The sequence below is a fragment of the Rousettus aegyptiacus genome, unplaced genomic scaffold (assembly GCF_014176215.1).
Source record: "Rousettus aegyptiacus isolate mRouAeg1 unplaced genomic scaffold, mRouAeg1.p scaffold_m13_p_10, whole genome shotgun sequence".
Taxonomy (NCBI): Eukaryota; Metazoa; Chordata; class Mammalia; order Chiroptera; family Pteropodidae; genus Rousettus; species Rousettus aegyptiacus.
The window spans coordinates 41931577-41953574 of NW_023416285.1; the positions used below are offsets into that span (position 1 = coordinate 41931577).

The 21998-nt window shown below is 34.2% G+C and overlaps 1 protein-coding gene across 20 annotated transcripts in view; it reads left to right on the forward strand.

The window, feature by feature from the left end:
- The window catches only part of MAPK10 (mitogen-activated protein kinase 10), a 417591-nt gene extending 397001 nt beyond the window's left edge, over positions 1-20590 (forward strand). For 13 of the 20 annotated variants that reach the window (XM_036227746.1, XM_036227751.1, XM_036227752.1 and 10 more), the window contains 3 exons: positions 5048-5111; positions 6822-6899; positions 17150-20590. In XM_036227746.1, the coding sequence (XP_036083639.1) occupies positions 5048-5111; positions 6822-6899; positions 17150-17292 (285 nt within the window). In that variant the 3' untranslated portion in view covers positions 17293-20590. Of the gene's footprint in view, positions 1-5047; positions 5112-6821; positions 6900-17144 lie in introns of all 20 variants that reach the window. The other 7 variants (XM_036227758.1, XM_036227759.1, XM_036227756.1 and 4 more) reach the window with 1 other exon arrangement.
- The last annotated feature ends 1408 nt before the right edge of the window (positions 20591-21998 follow it).

The following is a 21998-nucleotide window of genomic DNA, read 5'->3' on the forward strand; positions in this document are numbered from 1 at the left end:
AATTGGATGATTTTCATACGGTTCAGAACACGATTGATATGGAAAAAATGTTAATTTAGTGCTCAAAGATGGATAAAAGAAACATTTCAGATCTTAGAACAACTTAGATTTCTCATATCTAGTTTTTATCTCTTTTGATATTCACACGTATGGGGTTCCTGACATTGTCCAAAATATTTTGACCAAAGGGATTCAAGAATAAAAGTGTTGACTTGGATGATAGTTGTCAAATCTAGAAAACTGGAACAGAATCAGAGTGGCAGGCTTGAATTTTTCACTAATGAAAATCTTTTGTAAGTGTTGAATTATTCGATTGAACATTTCTTCAACCTCTAAGAATGTCTTTATTCTGTCTTTTTGATAAGAGATAACACATTTTATTCCTAACTCTGCCACTAATTAAGTCTATGACCATGGATAAATCACGTATGCTCTCTGAGTTTTTATATCCTTATTTGCAAATTGAACAAGGATATCCTAGATAATCTCTAAACTCTCTTCCATCACTAACATTTGTGATTATCTTGAACATTAAGGACAGAGTGATTCATACATTTTACTCAGTGAAGAAGTATTATTTAAATATATGATGTAAAGTGAAGTTACAAGAGAGAGCAACTTGTTCCTTGGGAGAATCAGAGATTTGAATATACTCTGATTAAAGAGACTTCTTCAGCAAGAAATTATGCCCAACAACAAGAACTCCAGAATAATAACAGAATACGTGTTCCTCAGTCCCAGTTTTATTATGTGTATTCTTTTATGTACTTTCTGATAAGGGCCATATTTTATAGCTTAACTTTCCATTCCTAAAAATGGAGAACATGGAAGGAAATGCCAACAAGATGTTTTAGAGTAGCAAAAGGTACAGCTGCAATTGTTGAGACCCCAGTGGTAGAAAAATGTTACAATTCAGTTGTTTTCTTCATCCTCTTAACTACCACATCTTGAGATCTCTAACATGCCATTTCACAACATTGCTGTGTAGGGTGCTCACATAACTACTCTTCAAACATTTATGAGAATGAAGGAAATGAGGGCTATTACTAACTACAAAGACTAACTGGGACCATTTGGGGGAAAATTGAGATGTATCTTATTTCGATTATTGGTTTGTCACCCTATTGGTTTGTGTTTTTATTGTTTTATAAAGACGTACACTTTAAATATTGTTTCATTAGCCCTTATTTTAGATTCATTTCAATTGCCATTTGTTCTGACTTAATCTTTAAATTGGGTTTAATCAGTTTCATCAATTATCTATGTGCTTCAAGGTATTTTTAAAATCATTTATTTGAATCTTAGTTTCCTGATCTGAGGATTATTAGGGCAGATATAAAGAACCTCACATATAGTATCTTCTCAAAAAACAAGTGACTTCCCTTAATTAGATAGAGAGAACAGTGTTCTCCGTTTATCAAGCCCTCAGAGATAGCTGAGAATGCAGATTGGAGAGCATTGTAACTATCTTTTTTGTTTGTTTTCTTCAAGTGTCACAATATTTTCTGCAGTTCCTTCTTGTTTTAGTCATACACAATATCCATATTGGTAATAGGGATATTTCCTATATATCGTTCAAATTTTTTAGGTGCTATCTTGTATTAATTTTCAGTATCTCACTGGATCTTTCTGGATGCCATGGCAATTTTGAAGTTTGGAAACCTTTATGAAATTCAAAAGCATGTTTTCTATCATGCTTTTATGATGTCTTGAAGGCTAAAATCTTCGTTTGTTTCATTTACATGAAACTGCCAGTTCTTTTTGAAACTCTCTGATCATGTGACCTCTATAGCATTGCAATATCCTCATTCTCCATATATTTTTCTAAAGAGTCCTTCATTCCTTCTTCCTCCTCCTCCTCCTCCTTCCCCTCTTCCTTCTTTTTCTTCTTGGACCTATCTCCTTCTGGTCAGCCTTTAAAACTTGGTGTCTGACACGGTCCCTTTGGGCCCTTTACTCTTCCTACCTGCATACCCTCTGTAGGCAACCTCATCCATGGTCATGTTTTCAACAAACACCTCTTGCTGAATTTAATAAATAAATTAATTCTAATATTTACTAACACACAGTAACTAGGTGTTTGTCCATCTGTTTATCTTATTTAATTAAAACAATTTGCCCATGTGTATATAATACCATCAATATAAAACATATCTACTCTATATTAAGTTATTATTTATGCAAGTCATATGAATCCATGGCTCAATTTCTGCAAGAATTTCAATCAAGGAAGTAGAGCCCAAATCTTCAAAAATAATAAAAAAGGAATCTTTTGTCTCTTGAATAATATTCAAAAGTGTGCCCTAATTACTCCCCATATATTATCCTTAATTTCCTCTCATTCTTAATTTTCTCACATCTCAAGTCATTCTAATCTATTAAAACTCTTGCAATACTCTCTGGGGCATTTCTCTTTATCCTCACTCTTTATTTCTCTTTTATTTTGATTATTACCTGGCAAGAGAGAATCCATTCTGTTTAATAAGGTGGGGAAAGGGAACAGTGAAAACAGAACACTAGTTTATCTTTAGCAGATGGAGGCAGGGAGTGTTATGGACCATTGTACCCTAACGCAGATATACGTGTGATTGAATATGATGTTACTCTCTTTGGATTAATGGTCAATTACTCTTTTATATTGTTATGTAAGAGACATCTTTATGTGCATGTACCCTTCCACTGCAGGTGATTGCATCCCTTCTTCAAACCAAACAAAACACCCGAACATGTAGTCCTTTCAGCCATAATTATAATGCAAGTGTGTTTAAAGCAACAATCTTGATTTATTGAGAGGAAAAAACTTGGACTCTACTTTCATTCTTTGTGGTTTATTTGTGGTTAGAGTTTATGTACTTTGTGCTTTTTGCATCAGCAACAGCTGGATGCTGAAACTCTAAGGAAAACGTCTCTAAAAATAGTTTTGCTGCAAAAAGAAAATGGCATTTATGAACTTTGGCAAGAACTGTACTCTTGAGCCATGTTCAGTTTTGAAAATCGAATGGAAAAATCCACTGCATGGAGAAGCCAGCCACACAAGATCCTGAGCCGAGTCTATTGTTAGAAGAAGAAAATGGCACTGAGAGATGCGCAGAGCCCTGGGATCCTCTGAGTGCTTGTGCGCACTACACCTGGCTGGGGGCCTGGACAAGGCCCACTTAGATAGGGACCTCACCACAGCATTACACATGCTCAAGAAGAGGCACCCTGCCACTTGGCATAGCATTTTTGTAAAACCAAAGTCTGGCTTTGCATTAGCTTACTTATGCAGATTTTTTTTTTTTTTTGGTACATATTTTCAAAAATAACTTTGTTTTATTCATTCACTCATTAAATCATAATAGCCCTATAATTTGGGAGTCCTTTATAATTTGAGGTGGAAGGTCCTGCCTTTAGTCAGGTTCCCAGGGCAGAGACTGATCATTCCAATCCCTTACCTTTATATAGTCACTTTTTCTGTGTTCTCTCTGTCATGGAGTAAGGGAGGGTCTCATTTTGCTTAGTCTTTCCAATAAAGACTACTGGCCAAACGCTTCTGAATCACAGTAGCTCGTTTAAAGCCTTCTGTCCCAGTAGCAATCATCATGTTAAAGGAATCTGTGGCCTAATTAGTACTGATTTCTCAATAATTCAGCACTATGCTAAGTTGTCCCACCACAGCTAGGAAAAATCTTCTATTTTCATATCCAGCTGCTTCTGTAGTATGTGAGGTTGTCCCAGCATGTCATGTCTTGGTTGGCTATTCTGAATGCAGTAAAGAAAGGCGCGGTAGTATTCGGGTGCTACTCATAAGCTGACGGTAGTATTCGGGTGCTACTCATAAGCTGACGGACCTCCCACGAAAGCCAGAAGCTGTCTCTAAAAATTTTGTCCAAAGTCTTCTTACAATAGCCATTTGATAGAGATACATGTCTTAATAAGCCTGTGTTATTTTACCAAGTAACTCTCTTAGTTTCTTATAGAAACTGTTGCTTTTGGAATGTTGGACAGGATGAATTCTAGAGTCCCTTGTCTCATGGCATCAATTTGTAGCTCTTCTTATTACTCAGTCTATTGCCAGCTGGTATAGCTTCTCAACCCCTTCTCTCTCTGCCACATAGTTAATTATTTTTCCAAGAGATTTTTTTTTTTCTTTCCACATCACTTGGCCTGAGTTCGAACTACCCTGAGTTACCATCATAGATTTCCCCAGGTCTAAACATCAGGAACAGAGGGCCAGAGAGTCTGAGACTCTCCTTCCTGGAAGGCGCCTAGATTTATAAAAATCTCTCCTTTTCTATCTTTGAACTCCTCATAGCAAGAGGATGCTGATTCCATAAGTCAGACTGAAGGCCCTGCCACATCATTTCTCCCAGAATAAGCTATACAAGGGGCCACTCGGGGGTTCAAGGTGATGTACTTTTATAGATAACTAGCAGCTGCTTCTGCTTGAGGGGGTAAAATATGTGAAATCATTTAACTATAAGGCACATAGCTATACATAAAGGTTTTATTATGTTTCGTGAAAAAATAGAAGGTTGAATAGATCTGAATACTCCTTTATACTGGGGACTAGTACAGTGGTCTCCTGAAAAGTAGTAAAGACTCTCCTTCAGGTGGGTCTAAAAATAAAAGAAAATCTTACCAGTCAAGGATAGTTTTAGGAGGATATTGTTATGGGGCAAGCAAATGAAGGACAAAGCGGTGTCCAAGTCCTTGCAATCAAGTGTCTTGCTCGCTTTTTAAAACTGGCTATTAATTGCTCAAGCTTGAGTTCTGAATCAGAAGGCTTTGGGAAGTGAGCTCTCATGATTTAGATTCTGCCGCCTTATTTGGTTAACAGAAAATATCAGAATATAAATAAATCCTCCATAAGTTTGTGGAGAAATTTTAACTTCTGCACCACTATAATTACTCATAATTTAACTGAGCAATTTATATGAGGTCATAATTTATGCAAAATTCTGATAACCACAAAAATCAATGACTAGCAAGGTACTCTCATGCAGTGTAAGAGTTTAGTCATGTTTAGGTTATTACATAAGGTTTATTGTTTGTTTTTATTCTGCAGCCTCCACCTCAGATATATGACAAACAGTTGGATGAAAGAGAACACACCATTGAAGAATGGAAAGGTGACACTACTCCTTAGCAGAAGTATACATTTTATTCTGTTAAAACTCAGAAAGTATTCTCAAGGCTTTCCTTTTAAAACAATTTAGTTACAAATGATTTCTAATTGCTACTCTCTTAGATCATTTTAAAGCTTCTAAAACTTAGTGTTTTCATTCTATTAATAATATTGCATTTACTCAAGAACGAAAGGAATTAATTACCGGCACTTTCAAAAATAGTACTGATTGTTAAAGTATTTGTTGTCATGAAGGGAAAACTTCAATTTTTAAAAATTTCAGAATTAAAAATTCCATGCTTGTATATAAAATTATCATATAAAATTGATAAAACTATGTCTGAGATGATTTTAGACATTAGAAAATAAAAGATAGTTAATATATGAATTAATTCACTTGATATGTAGAACTTGAGAATTTAAATAAAAAATATATGTATCTAAGGGATTTATTTCTCCTTTAAAGTAAGTAAGAAAGAATACATTAATTCATTCATTTTAAGCACAACTTTCCATACACATACTGCATGATAAAGATTATACTCAGAGTGAAACAAAACAGAAGCTATAAAGAATACACTAATATAAATAACTACAGAGTAGAATAATATGAGAAAACCAAATGCAGATAATAACAAATGATTAGGTCAAAATGAGGAGGAACATAAAAAGAAGATCTAAAGAGACATGATGTTTGAGCTACCTTGAAGGAATTAATAATTGCAAATTGGAAAAGGAAACAAAAAAAAAAAAAAAAACAAGAAAATACTAGAATGGGAACATAGGAAGAAAACAAGGGGTAGAAATGAGCATAACATGTTATAAAGATAGTAAAGATATTCTACTAGTCAAGGAGTGATGTTGGAAAATATGGAAAATGTGCTCATACAAACAATGGATCAAGTAAAAAAAAGATGCTTAGTGACAGATGAAAAAGATTTGATCTAAATCAAGACCTGAAGGATCTCTTAAGGGTTCATGCAAAATGAGTATGTGGTAGGATACAAATATCACTTGAAGGACATGGACCAGATTATGAGAAACTGAAGAAAGAAATATCTGTAAAGGATGATGATTATATAAATTGTAAGCCATTTTAAAGCAAAAATTAGTAGTGCCAAATGAATTTTAGCTGGAATGGGCAAAATAAAATGAAATGAAAACATACGAGTTTAACTCTAGTAATAAAAAAGCCAAAAATGGATGCCAGTTTGGTAAGAAAGGGAACAAGTTTTTAATATTGGGTTTTAGGCAAGTTTAGTTTTATAAACCCAAGACTTGTGTCTGGAAAAATGATGACATAAGAGTTGGAAAATTGATGGGAAATAATAATTTGAAGTTATGAGAATATATGCATTTATATTCATTCTCAGGGAGTGAATATTAAAAAAAATGGACTTTCAGAATTGCACCATTAAAATCCTTAAGAGATAAAGTTAGAATGGATCAGAAATCCCCAAAAGAATTCGGAAAACAAGTAAAATGTATATTCTTCATATATTTATTTGGTCAACTGCTTTATTGAGCACCTACTTTTGCCAGGCTCTGTGCTATTGTAAGAAAATGCAGAATTAGAGTAATTAAGAAATCTCAATTGATTGTTAATTTACTCAGCCCTATCAAAATGTTATTATTTGTTATTAACTAATGAATTTTCTCTGTGGATTAAAGGGAAATTTGTTTTTTATATAATACTGATAACTCTTTCTTACAGAACTTATCTACAAGGAAGTAATGAATTCAGAAGAAAAGACTAAAAATGGTGTCGTAAAAGGACAACCTTCTCCTTCAGGTACTCACTCTCAGTGAATAACCAATAAACCAGTACTTGTATATTTTTCTGGGCCTTGAACAGGAATTGCGGCCAATAACATTGCTTATAGAGATATAAGAACAAATATCACATGACCATTTCTCTCTAATGATTTTAATTTTACTTCTTTTGACATTTAGTGTGGCATTCATTCTGATTATTCAGATTAAGATGACCTAGCACAAGAGTTCTTTCAGAATTTATTTTAAGATGATAATGAGTCTTGAAGAAATGTTAACATGGGCTGGTTAAAAAGTAACTGCTCCACATCCACAGGGAGAGGCATTATGCCCCCTGCAACAGCAAGTTGGTGTAAATAATCAGGTATCCCTTCAGCCAAACCTTCTTTCCTCATTCACTCCAATGTTTGAGCTCTTTCCAAGGTTAGTGTGACAGTAGCTGAAGCATCAACCAAGATGGACTCCAGTTAAAATCATCACAGAATCATCACAGAAAATCTTTCAGTTTGTTATCTATAGAACCTAACACATGTTTATACATATACATACTTTGTTATGTAATATGCTTTAGGATTACTTGAGATAATTTACTTATACTTGGTAATGCAGTTTATATTTTTCCTAAGACCTACGTTCTGAATAAAAAGAGAATATGAAAAGAGTTTTAGAAAATGTGATGGCTTATCATCAGCTTTAAACTATACCCAGTTTGTGCTGGCAAGAATTTAGACTGCCGATGATTAGTTTAAAGAAAAATGGCTTTGGTGTCCTGCCTTTGATGAACAGGTTTTTATTTTCCCTTGAGCTTTAACTTGTTTCAGAAAGAAAGATGCAGGGTGAATTAATCAATTCTTCATGCAGATAGCACTTTGAATCACTAGTTTGTACCCACAACAATTATTATGGTCAAACAGAAGCTTTTCTGTTATATCTTTTTCTCACCTCTAGACTTTGGAAAATGTCCAATTCTATCCAAGTTTTTTTTTTTTTTTTTTTCTCAAAGAAGGTTAAGGGAGTCATTGGAGTTGTCTGCCTACCCTACTCATCTTTCTAGCATCCAGATTGATATGTCTGGAGAAGCTGCTTCTAACTTACCTGCATGTTCTGTCTGCTGCTAATTAAAGAATCCAAAGACTGAATCCAATACCCTCAAGATGCCACCTGCTGGGGCAGAAAGACTAAATTAAATCAAACTTATACATGTACTATAGGACAACCAAACCTATCATTTCTACTAGACAGATAAAACATGATTTTACTTGTTCAGTTTTCTACAAGTTTTCAGTTGAATAAGACATCTAGACCCTAATCAATTGGGAATAATGAGTCAAATTTAAGTTCTACAAAACAGATGACCCTTAGGTGGGATTGTTAGAAAATGCTCAAGCATGATATTAAAAGGTTGCATTGTCATTTTTTTACTCTATTCCCAAGTGTTGGATAATTTTTCTGAAAAGTATCTAGGGTTACCTACATAAACAGTTTCTGCATGCTATGAATAGTGGGACCAAGATCTTTATTAAGTAAATCTTTTCAAGTTTGCAAGGAATACATTTAAGATGAATAATGTCAAAGACTAGTTTACATAGCAGTTGGCTACTTTTGGAGGAGCTGGACAATAAATACATTCCATTAAACTCTTTAATAATGAATATAACAAAGAAATTAGAATATTGGGCCAGGTGTATGAGATTGCTGTCAGTTCAGACGGAATTTCTTTAAAATCAAACACATTTGTTTCTACTTAGATTCACCCACCCCAGCATAAAATTTTCTCTCAACTTTCCCATGTCCATTAATGGCAGCCCAATTTTCCCAGCCACCCAGCCTGAAAACCCTGGTTGACCTTTTACTCCATATCTACATTAGCACTGATGGTAACTTTCTACAGCTTGTTTGCTAGATGTCTCACGTCTAATTTCTACCATCTCTTTTCATTAATGCAACTATAATTAATGTTCTTCTGAGGTAATCTTCTTCAGTTCAGTCTCTACCTAAATTGATCTTTCTAAACTATAGGTTTGACCAAGAATTCCACTGTTTTTGCATCACTTATAATTTAAGCCTAATAATCTCTTGGTTATCTTCATAGCTCTCTGTAATATACTCCATGATTTTTTTACACTGCAGCCATTCTCAGGTCCTGTGTTACCACTGACTTACTTGACTAGCTCCCGAACTTTTGGACACTGCCCATTCAAAAGTGTTCTATTATCAGATACCACCCTGTCTCAAAATATTTTTCCTATCCCTCCTCATAGACTTTTCATAACTTCTCAAAGAGTAGGGTCTTTCCTTCCTGTTTATTCTTCTAGTCCCAGCATTTTAAATATTGTCTTATTACTCCTTAGTGATTATAAACGAATTAAGAAGAAAGACTGTATGCATTCATCTTTGTGTACCATGAAGTGCCTAAGTGCTGTGCCTTGTATATAATAGTAACTCAATAAATATTTATTAATTTGAAAATTGCTTCACAGGACCTCTTTCAACATGTTTCTTGGTGCTATTCCAAAGACAGAATTTAAGACAGTGTCATACATTTAATGCAGTATGCAATTTGGTATGTTCTTATGCCATTAAAATTTATTAATTTTATTAATCACCATGAAGATAATTGAGCCAAATATCAAGTTAATGAGGTGTTGCTATTAGCATTTTCTCATGTTTAAGATAAAGGTTTGGTGCTTTCAGGTAGTTATTTGATTTATTAAGTTTTTGCAATGTATATTTCTGAATTTTTTGTTGTTACAAGACTATTTAATTTAGTGTTAGTGATTAAATCTAAAGTATGTCACTTAGGCTCTACCTACATGTGAGAAAGTCAAAACACTTTTTAACCATTCCAACTACCTATAACAGTCATAAATTATCTACCTTATACACATGCCCTAAATTATAGGTTACTGGCTTAACTCAATTTATAGTTAAAATAATTGTAAATTTAATCTCACTACATGATTTTAGAGAGACATAGTCATCACTTAATTTTTAGAAATCAGATATATGCTACAGATTATATGATGTATTTACATATGATATTTTTGTATGCATCATGCAGAGCCATAGGAAAGCCATGCGCTGGGGCCGACTGTACCAGCTCATCAGAGCCACTCATGCTCATCTTTCCCAACTATGAATTTATTGACCTCATTGGTAGCTTGAAATTTACTATGTAGGATTTAAGACATGGGACCTGGCTGACTCTACAGATCAGATTCTCCCCCGCCCCTGTTCAGAGAGCCAATTGTTATGTATTTATTGGCACACCACTGTGCGTGTGTATCTGTGTTTGTGTGTGTGTGTGCACAATATGTATATATGCAGTAAATTATGCTGAAAAGTAAAAACAATTACTAAGAAAACTTATGAAAAGTCAGTTTTTTTCACATTCATTGTATTCACTTTTTCTCATTAATGTCTGAGTATCATATTTTATTTTGTAAATATCTAGGATGAAGTAATATTACAATATAGACTCCCTTAATATTCAGTCATGACAATTCTGGGAACCTGCAGCTTGGGAGTAAGTTAATGCAGTTTCTCAGGGACAAAGTGCTTCTAATGCCCAAAATCATATTTTGGTGATGCTTTTAAAATATAAATAGAGAGTTAAATGCATTTTCAGAAAACACATAGGTTTGAAATTTATTGATGGAATTGTTGTATATCAATAAGAAATAAATCTAAACTTCACATACTTTCTAAATAAATAATTGTACTCCCTTCTGCTCTCTGATTTCACTTGCATAGTAATTTATTTGCAAGACTAGCATGACTGCTTGCTTTTTGAATTGATTTGTAAAGACTGCTGAGGGAATAGCAGTTCATGAATAGAAATTAAATTTCTCCAAAAGCATTTGTCAAAGAATGTTAGGGCTAGAACAAATATAGGAGGTAATCTAATCCAAAACTCTGTTTGTTTACCACACCCATTCCACCTGAGTAGTAAAACTCTCGTAAGTAACAATGACTCACCAAGATAAGGATGCTTAGCATCAGGATGGGTAGATATTTTAGAATCTCTAATTGAGGATAAAGCTTCCCAGGTGATTAATCTACAACTCCTACTTCAACCATGTTCCACACACCGTGGGAGTGTATCCTTCCCAATTAGAGTCACTATTCTAGTCCAGCAATTTCATTTTTTTAATTTAAAAGCCTCAGCCCCAAACAAGTCAAGACCCAAGATCATACAGAAAGAGAAGAGAATATATTTCAGTGATTTTTTTTTTTCATTTTGGAATTTCTTGTAATTCTTGACTCTACTTTTTGGTGTGTATGGCTAGGTCAGGAAAATAATTTCATTTGAAAAACTAGAATAACATTTTTTCCCTGAAATTATGAGTACTGTTTAGTTACTTCCAGATGAGGAATTTTCATAGCATAAATTATTTCTTTCTAGGATACCTATTTTTCTTTTCCTTAGGTAAAATCAAAAGTAACTAGCATTCCTTATTTGCTCTATTAATTTTTCAGTACTTTTAATGCCATTTTTTGGACAAAATTTTATAATGCTTTGTTGATAGCAAAATATGTTTTTAAATGCACACCTCTCCTGGTTTCTCTGCTAGAAGGAAAGGATATTTATCGCATAGCTAAGATATCCTGGGCAAGTAGACATTATAATCAAATTGAATTCAGTTCAGTTCTATTTAAGAGATTTTCACAAACCATTTGGCGGTAAATTAAAAACTTGAAGCCAGGTCCATGTCTTGACTCTTTTTTTCTGTTTGGTTTTATGGTTTATAAAGTTTTTTTTATTGCCTACATGAAAACAGTCTTGAAAGTATCATCCAATAAAACCAGAAGTGGCTTCAGTCAAGAAGGCATTTATTATAGTGCAATAGAAGTCATACAGAAGCAAAGATTTTTCATGTAACAGTGGGGGACTGGTTAATGTTTAACAACCATCTCTTTAAAAAACCATAACTGAGTATAACATTTACCAGTTTCTGTTGTATAAATATTCTCACTGGGACCAATTTCAAACTACTGACATCAATGAATGTAGAGGTGGAAAGAGATGCTAATAATTGGCTCTCAGAAGCCACTAAAAGCCAGCACGAGCACACTGCTAGATATTACAGATGATTCTCTCACCACAGCACTATCTAGAGAGGACTTCTTCCCATATAAGCAGATGTAATGAAATTTTATAGAGGAAGCATTAGAAGAGAGGACCTCTCAATGAAACGATGCTATAAAAAAGTTATGAAATCCTAGAAATACAGTTGATAAAGATTCTGAACTTTAAATAATTGAATATGTACTATAATTTGCATAATTTGCATTCAACACTGATTTAAAAAAAAAAAGAAAGAAAGAAAAGGAGGGCAGGAACATTCCAACATGGAAGGTGGGATTGCAGAGAGCCAGCACATGAATGACAGAAGGGAACTACAACAAAATGATCTATTTCCCTGAGCCAAAACTGGTTTATCAGTTTCACTAGTTTCAGAGCAGGAAGACATTTGCTTTTCCTCACAGCACCTATTTAGAAGAGAACATACAAAAGGTACTCAATGTTTTGTTAAATTGAATACTTATTCTGCACTCAGCAGTAAAGACTGAGGAAGATAGAAAAAAATTAAGTACGAGGAAACTGAACACGAGGTAATCATGCAGCAAAACTATATGCAACAATGGACTGATTTGTAAGACATAGCACTTAGCAAGTTCCAAAAGTGATGAAAATATGCTAGTTATTAAAATTGATGGAGTAATAATGCTGTGTATTTTATAAGCTTAAGCCGCAGCCTGATCCCCTGTATATGACGGGTTTATTAAAAACTAATCTGTTTCTTGCTGCCTTCGTTCAGTATTATTTGTAGATGTAAACTTGTGCTCTTATAAATTTCCTCAATATTTGTATAATTTCTCTATCTGCCATAGTTGTGGGTCTGTGTTTATTTATAAATATCAAATTGTGTTCTTTTGAGGGAGACTTATCTCAGCTAAGTTTTATCTCACACCTGTTGGAATCAATACTCAGCTTTCACTGCGATAAGCCGAGCAGGTCCACATAATCAGGTCTCACCAGGAAAGGAGAAAAAGTGTTTCTCAAGAGAAGATCAGGACTATTACATAGAGATCTTTAAAATAATTTTTGTTTTGTATTATGACAAAGCTTTATTTAAAACTTTCAAATGGGTTATTTTGTCAAAATTTAAATAAAACACAGTAGCAAAAATCTTCCTGGTTGCCTAGGCATTTTTATTAATTATAACGTTTATGAAATGCATATCTCATCATTTGATCTATTTAGTTTCCAATCCACTGATATTGAAACTTCCTATTCATTAAGTCAGTTGTATTTCTATATACTAGCAATGAATAGAAAATGATTCCATTTAAAATAGCATCAAAAAGAATAAAGTAGTTAAGAATAACTTTAACAAAGAAGTAAAATTTTTCACTCTGAAAATTACAAAACATTGCTGAAAGAAATTAAAGAAGACCTAAGTAAAAGGGAAGACATTATATTGTTTACTGATTAGAAGCTTTAATATTTTTAAGATGATAATACTGTCCAATATGATTGGCAGATTACACACAATAGCTATCAAAGTCATAGCTGCCTTGTTTGCAGAAGTTGACAAGCTGTTCTTAAAATTCACATGGAAATACGAGGAACAGAATAACCAGAACAATTTTGAAAAAGAACACAGTTGGATGATTCACACTTCCTGATTTCAGAACTTAGCACAAAGCTGTAATCTTCAAGGCAGTGTGGTATTTGCATGAGATATACACATATAGATTAATGAAATAGAATTGAGATTACAGAAATAAACCCTTATATTTATGGTCTACTGATTTATAACAAGGATTTTAACCTAATTCCATGGGCAAAAAAAAAAAATGAAAAACGTCTTCAATAAATGGTACTGGGCAACTAGGTAGCCACATGCAAAAAAATGAAGGTGGACCCCTACCTCATATCATATACAAAAATGAACTCAAATGGATCGTAAACTTAAGTGTAAATGCTAAAATTATAAAACTCTTATAAGAAAGTATAGGAGTAAATCTTCATGATCGTAGGAACTAGTTTCTTAGATATGGCTAAAAACACATGTGACAAAAGGGAAAAAATAGATAAATCCAAATTCATTGAAGTTAAAAACATATGTGCTTCAAAAGACACCATCAAGAAAGTGAAAAAGACAATCCTTAGAATAGGAGAAAAATATTCGGAAATCTTACATGATAGTAAATTTGTATACAGAACATGTGAAAAACTCTCATGACTCAATCATAAAAAGAAATAACACAATTTAAAAATGGCCAAAAGATCTGAACAGATATTTCTCCAAAGCACATATATAAATGGCTAACAGGCACATGAAAATATGCTCAACATCATTAGCCATTAGGTAAATGAAAATCAAATCACAGTGAGATACCATTTCACATACACTAAGAGGGCTATAATAAAAAAAGACAGATAAGAAGTGTTGGAGAGAATAGGGGGAAATTGGAACCCTCCCACACTGCTGTTAAGAACGTAAATTTGTACAGCCACTTTGAAAAACAGTTTGGAAGTTCCTCAGATATTAAACAGAGAGTTACACTATGATCCAGCAATACCACTCTGAGGTAATTACCCAACAGAAATAAAAATATGTACATGAATGTTCATAGCAACATTATTCATAATAGCCAAAAAGTAGAAAAAACCTAAATGTTTATCAAATGCCCATCAACTAATAAATAGATAAACAAAAGTGATGCATCCATAGAATGGAATATTCTTCCATCATAAAAAGGCATGTAGTATCAGTATATGCTACAGCATGAATGAACCTTGAAAACATTATATTATGTGAAAGAAGTCAGTCAAAAAAGATCCCATATCATATGGTTCCATTTATATTATATGTCCAGAATAGGCAATTTTATAGACAAAATGTACATTACTCATTGCTTAAGGCTGAGGATAAGTAAGGAATTGAGTATAGGGTTTTCTTTTGGGGTCATGAAAACACTATAAAAGTGATTGTGGTGTTGCTCAATTTTATGAATATTCTAAAAACCATTGATTGTACAAATTTGTGAATTATATCTCAATAAAGCTGTTACTAAAAGGTATATGGACAACATTTCATATTTCAATTCAAAACTAAATCTAAACTATACTACCATAATTTGAAAGCCATCATTATATAAGGATATATCATCCAGGGGAAGAATGGACAGTAAGAACAAACTATCTCACTCTGTTGACCCCCACTTGATCGAGCCCTTTTTAGAGTCCTATGTCTGGTGTTAACCTCTAACCTTGAATAACAATGTGGAAAATTTGAAGACAATTCTGACACATTATGGTGATGTTAAATTATTAAAGACTAAAGCTTATGAAAGAACATGAAGATGTTGGTATAATTTAATCCATAATTAGGAGAAAAACAGAGAAGGGCATTTGGACTATTGAAGGGATTCAAGGGTTGTATGCCAGAAATCTACTAGAATATGTCATGAGAATAAATGAACTAGCTCTGTGCCTTATCGTAAAAGATGTAATTAAGAAAATTGGAATAAATTGAAACCAGATAACTTTACATTATATATGTTCTGATAATGAAAGTAATTATGAGATCTTTAAAAATCTAGAGACATTTAAGATTAGGAGGCATTGATTCTTCTATGAGCCTTTTTGCATATGAAAATGTGATACAAAAGAATATATTATAAATAATTCAATCAGAGAAACTTGGCAAAAAGAAAAGAAAAAAATATAGCAAATTTAACAGCTCTTATTAATTTGATAATCAGTGCACATTATCTTTCTTCTATATTTTTTTACATTTTCCATAAGTTATAAGAATATATTTATAATCAACAAATAAAAATGTAAAATACATAGAGGATACATAGAATCTGTCTTAGTTTAGATGTATGGGTCTTCTCCAGATACTTTCACATCTTAATCACATTTTTTTCTTAGGCGGAAAATGTCTATGCTGAGAACAAGGAGATGATATTAACCTCTCCACTTCATTAAACTATTTTTTTAAGTGTATGCTTTTTTGGATTTATTATTTTTTGCCATATGTATCTTGCACACTGTGCTTGTTCAAGTAAGATACAATTTTAATGAGAATTCTTTATCTCTTATTAGATGATTAGACTGCAGGTATTTTTAATAGCAAACTATTTCACAGGCATGCAGTATACTGCCCATATTGCTTAAGTATAAAGAATATATAAGGATAAAAAGTAAATGAACTCTTTCCAGAGTTCTATCGATTAATTATATTTTACAATGTCTTTGATTCAATGTCTTTCTTTTGTAATCGGCAAAGCTGTCACAACTCAGTATTTACTGAGAGATTACCATGAGCAAGTTTCTTCTCAGAATTTCAAAATCATTATACTCCCATGTAGGAAATTAAAATATATATATATAAATATATATAATTACAAATTAATCTAAGTTAATAATTTAGAGTTCTTATTTGTTTGTAAATTCCCAAGTAAGCAAGCCTACTAGAAAGTAAACACAATTAGAGGTGTGGTCTGTTGTCTCTCTCTCTTTTTATTTTTTATTTTTGTTCCATGGTAACTTTCATCAAAAGTTCTACATGGCTTTTCTATGTGGATTTTAAGTTTGATGTCATATTAATGTCTGTGTAATAATGTGTACTTAATATACTTTCCTTTCTCTAGAGCTATAGTCTCTAAGTAATTCAGATTTCTGGCCTTCACCTCAGCTCATATCTCTGGGATAAGATCTTTACATGTGTTAGTTTTAAAACCTCCCTATATTAAAAGCATTCAGGTTTAGACCTTTATATTAAAGAGTTTTGCTCATCTGCCTTCTCTATAGAACAGTGGTTTTCAACCTTTGACTAGACAGTCTCTGGGGATCTTTAAAAAAAATGCAAATTCCTTGGCTCCACCCAAGGCCAATAAATTACAGTATTGGAGGTGGAGGGAGTGACTGAGGTTTTTAGTGGAGATTTTGTCTGTTTTTTTTTTTTTTTTGCTTTCTTTTAAGATCATTATTACAAGTGATTTCCACATTAGATGGAGATTTGATAACTACTGCACTAGCCTGTGAGTAACTTGTGACCAGGGATTCTGAGTTGTGTGTCTTGCTTTTCACCATCTAATATAGTGACCTGTGTTAGTTGAAATATGAAGCCATCGTCAAATGAATGATGGACTAGATTTCCCCTATTGTATTTGCCTAGACCTGCGCCCTAAGTGATGTTAAGTCTAATTCCAGATTTAGTCATGTTGGTCTTCATTTTCTTAGCACAGGTGCAGCAGTGAACAGCAGTGAGAGTCTCCCTCCATCCTCGTCCGTCAATGACATCTCTTCCATGTCCACTGACCAGACCCTGGCATCTGACACTGACAGCAGCCTGGAAGCCTCGGCGGGACCCCTGGGTTGTTGCAGGTGACTAGCCGCCTGCCTGCGAAACCCAGCGTTCTTCAGGAGATGATGCGATGGGATACACACACACACACACACACACACACACACACACACACGTGCACGCAGACACTCATGCACAAACACAAACTCAGACATGCAATGACAAGAAAACAGCAAGGGAGAAAATCCAAGCCTAAAATTGAAACAATTCTTTCAGCCTGCTTCTCCAGAGTTCTGTATTGCAGCTAAGCCAAATGTATATTTAACTTCTAGTTGCTCTTGCTTTGGTCTTCTTCCAATGATGCTTCTTACTACAGAAAGCAAATCAAACACAATTAGAAAAGCCTTTTCCATAAAGTGTAATTTTAATGGCTGCAAAATCAGCGACCTGTAATTGCCCTTTCGAATGGCATGACAAGGTGTGCAGTGGCCCCAACCAGCATGTGTGTGTCTCTATCTTGCATCTACCTGCTCCTTTTGGCCTAGTCAGATGGATGTAGATACAGATCCGCATGTGTCTGTATTCATACAGCACTACTTACTTAGACAAGCTACTGTCAGTGTCCTCAGGGCTCTACCAAGACGTCATGCACTGGGGTACCACATGGTCCATTTCATGTGATCTATTACTCTGACATAAACCCATCTGTAATATATTGCCAGTATATAAGCTGTTTAGTTTGTTAATTGATTAAGCTGTATGTCTTATAAGAAAACATGTAAAAGGGAAAAATATGGGGGGAGTGAGCTCTCTCGGACCCTTGAAGATGTAGTTTCCAAATTTAAACTGATTAAATGGCACCTGTATACCAATTTGTAGAAAGAACATATGTGATGCTTATGTATAGTGTGGGGATGGGAGGGATAACAGTTTCTAGGCACGAAATGGTTCGGTCTTTAGAAGGAAGGTGGAAATAAAAGCTGAGGATCTTTTTGCTGACATTGAGTAGGTAGGATTGACTAGAAAGTAGTTTTGTAGTGTAGAAGAAGACCTAAAGGAGATTATTTCCCAGATACTAGGAGACACTGGCATCCATATTTTAGAGAGTAGACCTCATTGTCATTGTAAAATTATGTGTCACAACTGGATTGAGAGTGGCAGGTGGTGAGGCAGGAGTATTGTGTACATATTTGATTGTAAGAATTGCTCCCTAGAACAGAGCAGGATGCCTCCGTGTTATACCCTTAACAGAAAATGAGCCTATTAGACCATCTTCATTTTGTGGGTTGCATTTTCCATGAGTGTGTTACTTCTCAGGTTCATACTCTGCCAAGGTTTTATTTTGAGAAGAAATATTGATTTCCTCTTATGAAATTAAAAAAATATATAATAATCACTTTTTAAAAAACCCCAAAGCACAGGGTGATCCTCAGGTTAGCGTTTGAAAACATTGCCACAGATATTATTATTTATCAGGAGTTTCCCTGACTCTTTAATATGATTGATGTTTCATGTTTATTTATTTTCATAAATTCAAACCATCCAAGAAGGGCTGATATTTCGAGTTTTGTACTGCAGTCGATGTGACAGCAATAACTCTGCCCGTAGGTTACTGCTGCTAAACAGCTATAGCAATATGAGTTTGTCTCAAAAGCCATGAAGTATTTATGTTAGTGTTTAGCAAAATCACCTGAATTTAGCTCACATTAAATGAAAGTGCTTTCCTGGGCACTTAAGGAGGCACTGTGAAATATCTTGGTTATATACAAGGCAAAACCAGGGTGACTTCTCAGCAATAATAGGGACCATGTTGAGCTTCCCTTTCTCTTCACTTTGGTGAATTTTCCATCACAGCTCTTTGCACTCTGACCATTTCGGTGCTCACCAATGTGGTGATGCTTCACCTGAAGGAAAAGTAAAACGCATGAAATGGATGGATGATGAGTATGATATGACTGGCAAATGGAATCTTTTCAAAAATGGAGTAAACGGTAATGCCAGTGCTCTGAAAACTGCCTTAATATAACAATAGGGAAGCTTTGTCTCTTTTCAAGCAATAGAGTCAACCCCCACCATCACCCTGCAGGCAATGCTGCCATTTATAAGGTTGCTTCACACAATAGGATTCATGACAAGAGGTCATTTGTTTAAAATGGTGAAAAAAAAAAATTAGACTGTGCAGCTTGTTCCTGGAATAAAAGTGGCCCAGTTTCTCTATCTTTCTGCCATTGTTTTTAGTTAATATTGCAGACAACCTGATTGTTAAAAATGCCTCCACATTCACATGAGTTCTCTCACTTTACTTTCTGTCACACTCCCCTCCTCACACCCTTAAAAAAAAAAAAAAAACTTTCTTTGATCCCTTATTATTTACTTAGCTTCTTTCTCTGTGTTCTTTCCTTGCTTTACTTGTGGCCTCTCTACTCCTGGCTTTCTAGCACTTGCAATTAAGTGCAGAGAGCAGGCAGCTCTTTGAAAGAAAAGTGAGTCGCAAGGAGAATTTCATCAGCCACAAAATGACATCGAAAGACAGAAGGAGATCTGCAGCCAGCATTTTAGAAATGCTTGACAGTTAGATGATCTGTCATGTGTGCAGAAGTGCTGTTTTTTTTTTTTTTTCCCACTAGGATTAAACTAGGCAAGAACTAGACAATGCCCCTCCCCTGCTATTACTGCCTTCCCTAAACTCTACTACTTTAATCTCTCCTATTGCCTGGCTCGTGGAAGCTGATTATCTTTAGCCGGATCTCCCATATGGACAGGAAAAAAATGGAACAAATCCCTTAGATCGAAGTATCATGTGCACATAGAGCTTAGAGTTTGGCTTCTTGACTGCTCAAAGGATGAAATTTACCAGGTTATCAAAGCAAGATAAGTGATGGGGCAAAAAAGAGAATCATCTCGTAAAAGCCCACCAGCCCTTCATGATCTTGGCTCCACTTTATTGTAATATTTTCAGGAGATGACTATGTTATTATCAAATTTACAGAACATATTATATTCTATATTGAATCTTTTTTTTTTTTCCTAAAAAAGAAAGCTTTCTATATAGTCACCTGTTAGTTCCAAAGGACTCTCATGCTTTTTAGATAGGGAGGTGTCAAATCACCTGGACTATATTTTTGAAAAAAGTAAATGTCCTGCCTGTGGTTGAGGTTTATTTTAAAATGTGAAGTTGGCACTCCGAGAGGCCTATCCTTCTGCCACTTCGTATAAGGTATGGTTTTGCCGTGATTCTTAATGAAATGTTATAGAAGGAATGGCTGTGTGCCTACATGGAGGAGGAATTAAATTGCTGGGTGGTATGGCAAACCATACCACCATTTTGAAATTATATATTTTATATTTTGTGGGTTAGTGTTTTGATTAAAAAAAAAAAAAAGATACGTTGGCCTTACAATCTAATATCTTCCCGTGGAATAAAAACCGATAGTAATCTTGCATCTTCAAGAATCTGATGACTGAGCTTTGTAGGAATGTATACTACAGGTGAGTCAGGCCTGGTCAATTCCGTCCAGTTGTAGTAAGCTATCTAATTGAGGGCTGAAGAGCAGGATCATTTATCTCAATCTGTTATTATTATCAGAAAAATATTGCCTAAGGATATTCATGACAGCTGATTGGTAAATCAGAAAATAGACCTTGACAAATGGAATATGTGGAATAGATGAAAATACGTAAATCCTTTTATGCTCTGCCAAGGGGAAAAAATAAAATAAAACAAGCAAAACTTACTTTTAAATTTTAAATATTCATTGCAAAATCTAAACTATACAAATCCTATTTCTATTTAATTCTCTTAACATATGACAATCTAAATCTTAAAAGCAGTACATTCTGTAAAAAATGTTGTCAGAAACCTTTGCTGAAAATTTTATCTTCTACAGCTAAGAGAAAGAAATAAAATTGCTTTAGGAATATTTTATCCTGACCACTTGGGTCTGAAGAGGAATTCTACTCCCCTCTCCCCCACACTCCCCTTCCCAATATGCACACATTTTAATTGTGAGAGTCCAACATTTTCCATAGATATCATTAAACCAAGCAGGGAAACTCCTTGTAAAAACACAAACAAGTTGCAGTGTAAATAGTTATATTAGTTATTTTCCGTGTGATTAAAATATAAGATTTTGTTATTTCTTTTGGCACTTAAGCAGTCCTTTCACTGTCTGAAATGATTATCTTTGATCCATTTTTATGGTCAGTGAAGTTGAAATGGAAGGCCTCTGTTTATATATGGACTTCTATATATCTAACTTTTGACTCTGTGGGACCAATGGCCAGTATATTCTAATGAAAACAAATTTCCCAACCCTTACCTAGCATTAAACTGTTCACCTTGCCATGTCTATCTTGCAACAAGACCTAACTTGCACCTGCCTGTTATTCTGCATGATTGGTCTCCAAAGACTATTACCAATGATGAGAATTGATCTGTGTCAGTGTTTATAAAATGGACTTAAAGCACACACACATTCACACACACTTCATTCTTACAGTTCTAGATCAACCCAAGAAGGCAAAACCATGCACATCCAATTTCTCTGAAAGGTCTTAGTGGTGGGAACTAAAAGTTAGCCTGATGGATTTTGAATAAGAATTTGAAATTATTTAATTCTTTTCTGTGTTCTTTCTCACCTTTTTTTCCCCTATTTTTTTCTTTATTTTCAAAATGTCAGTGGAACAGAGGATGAAAGGGGGAGAACTTTGGCTTTTTGGACTCTTTGTAGGTGGTTACTGAGTCGATACATTGTGATTTGTTTTTTTATGAATTATTAAAAACCAGAGCA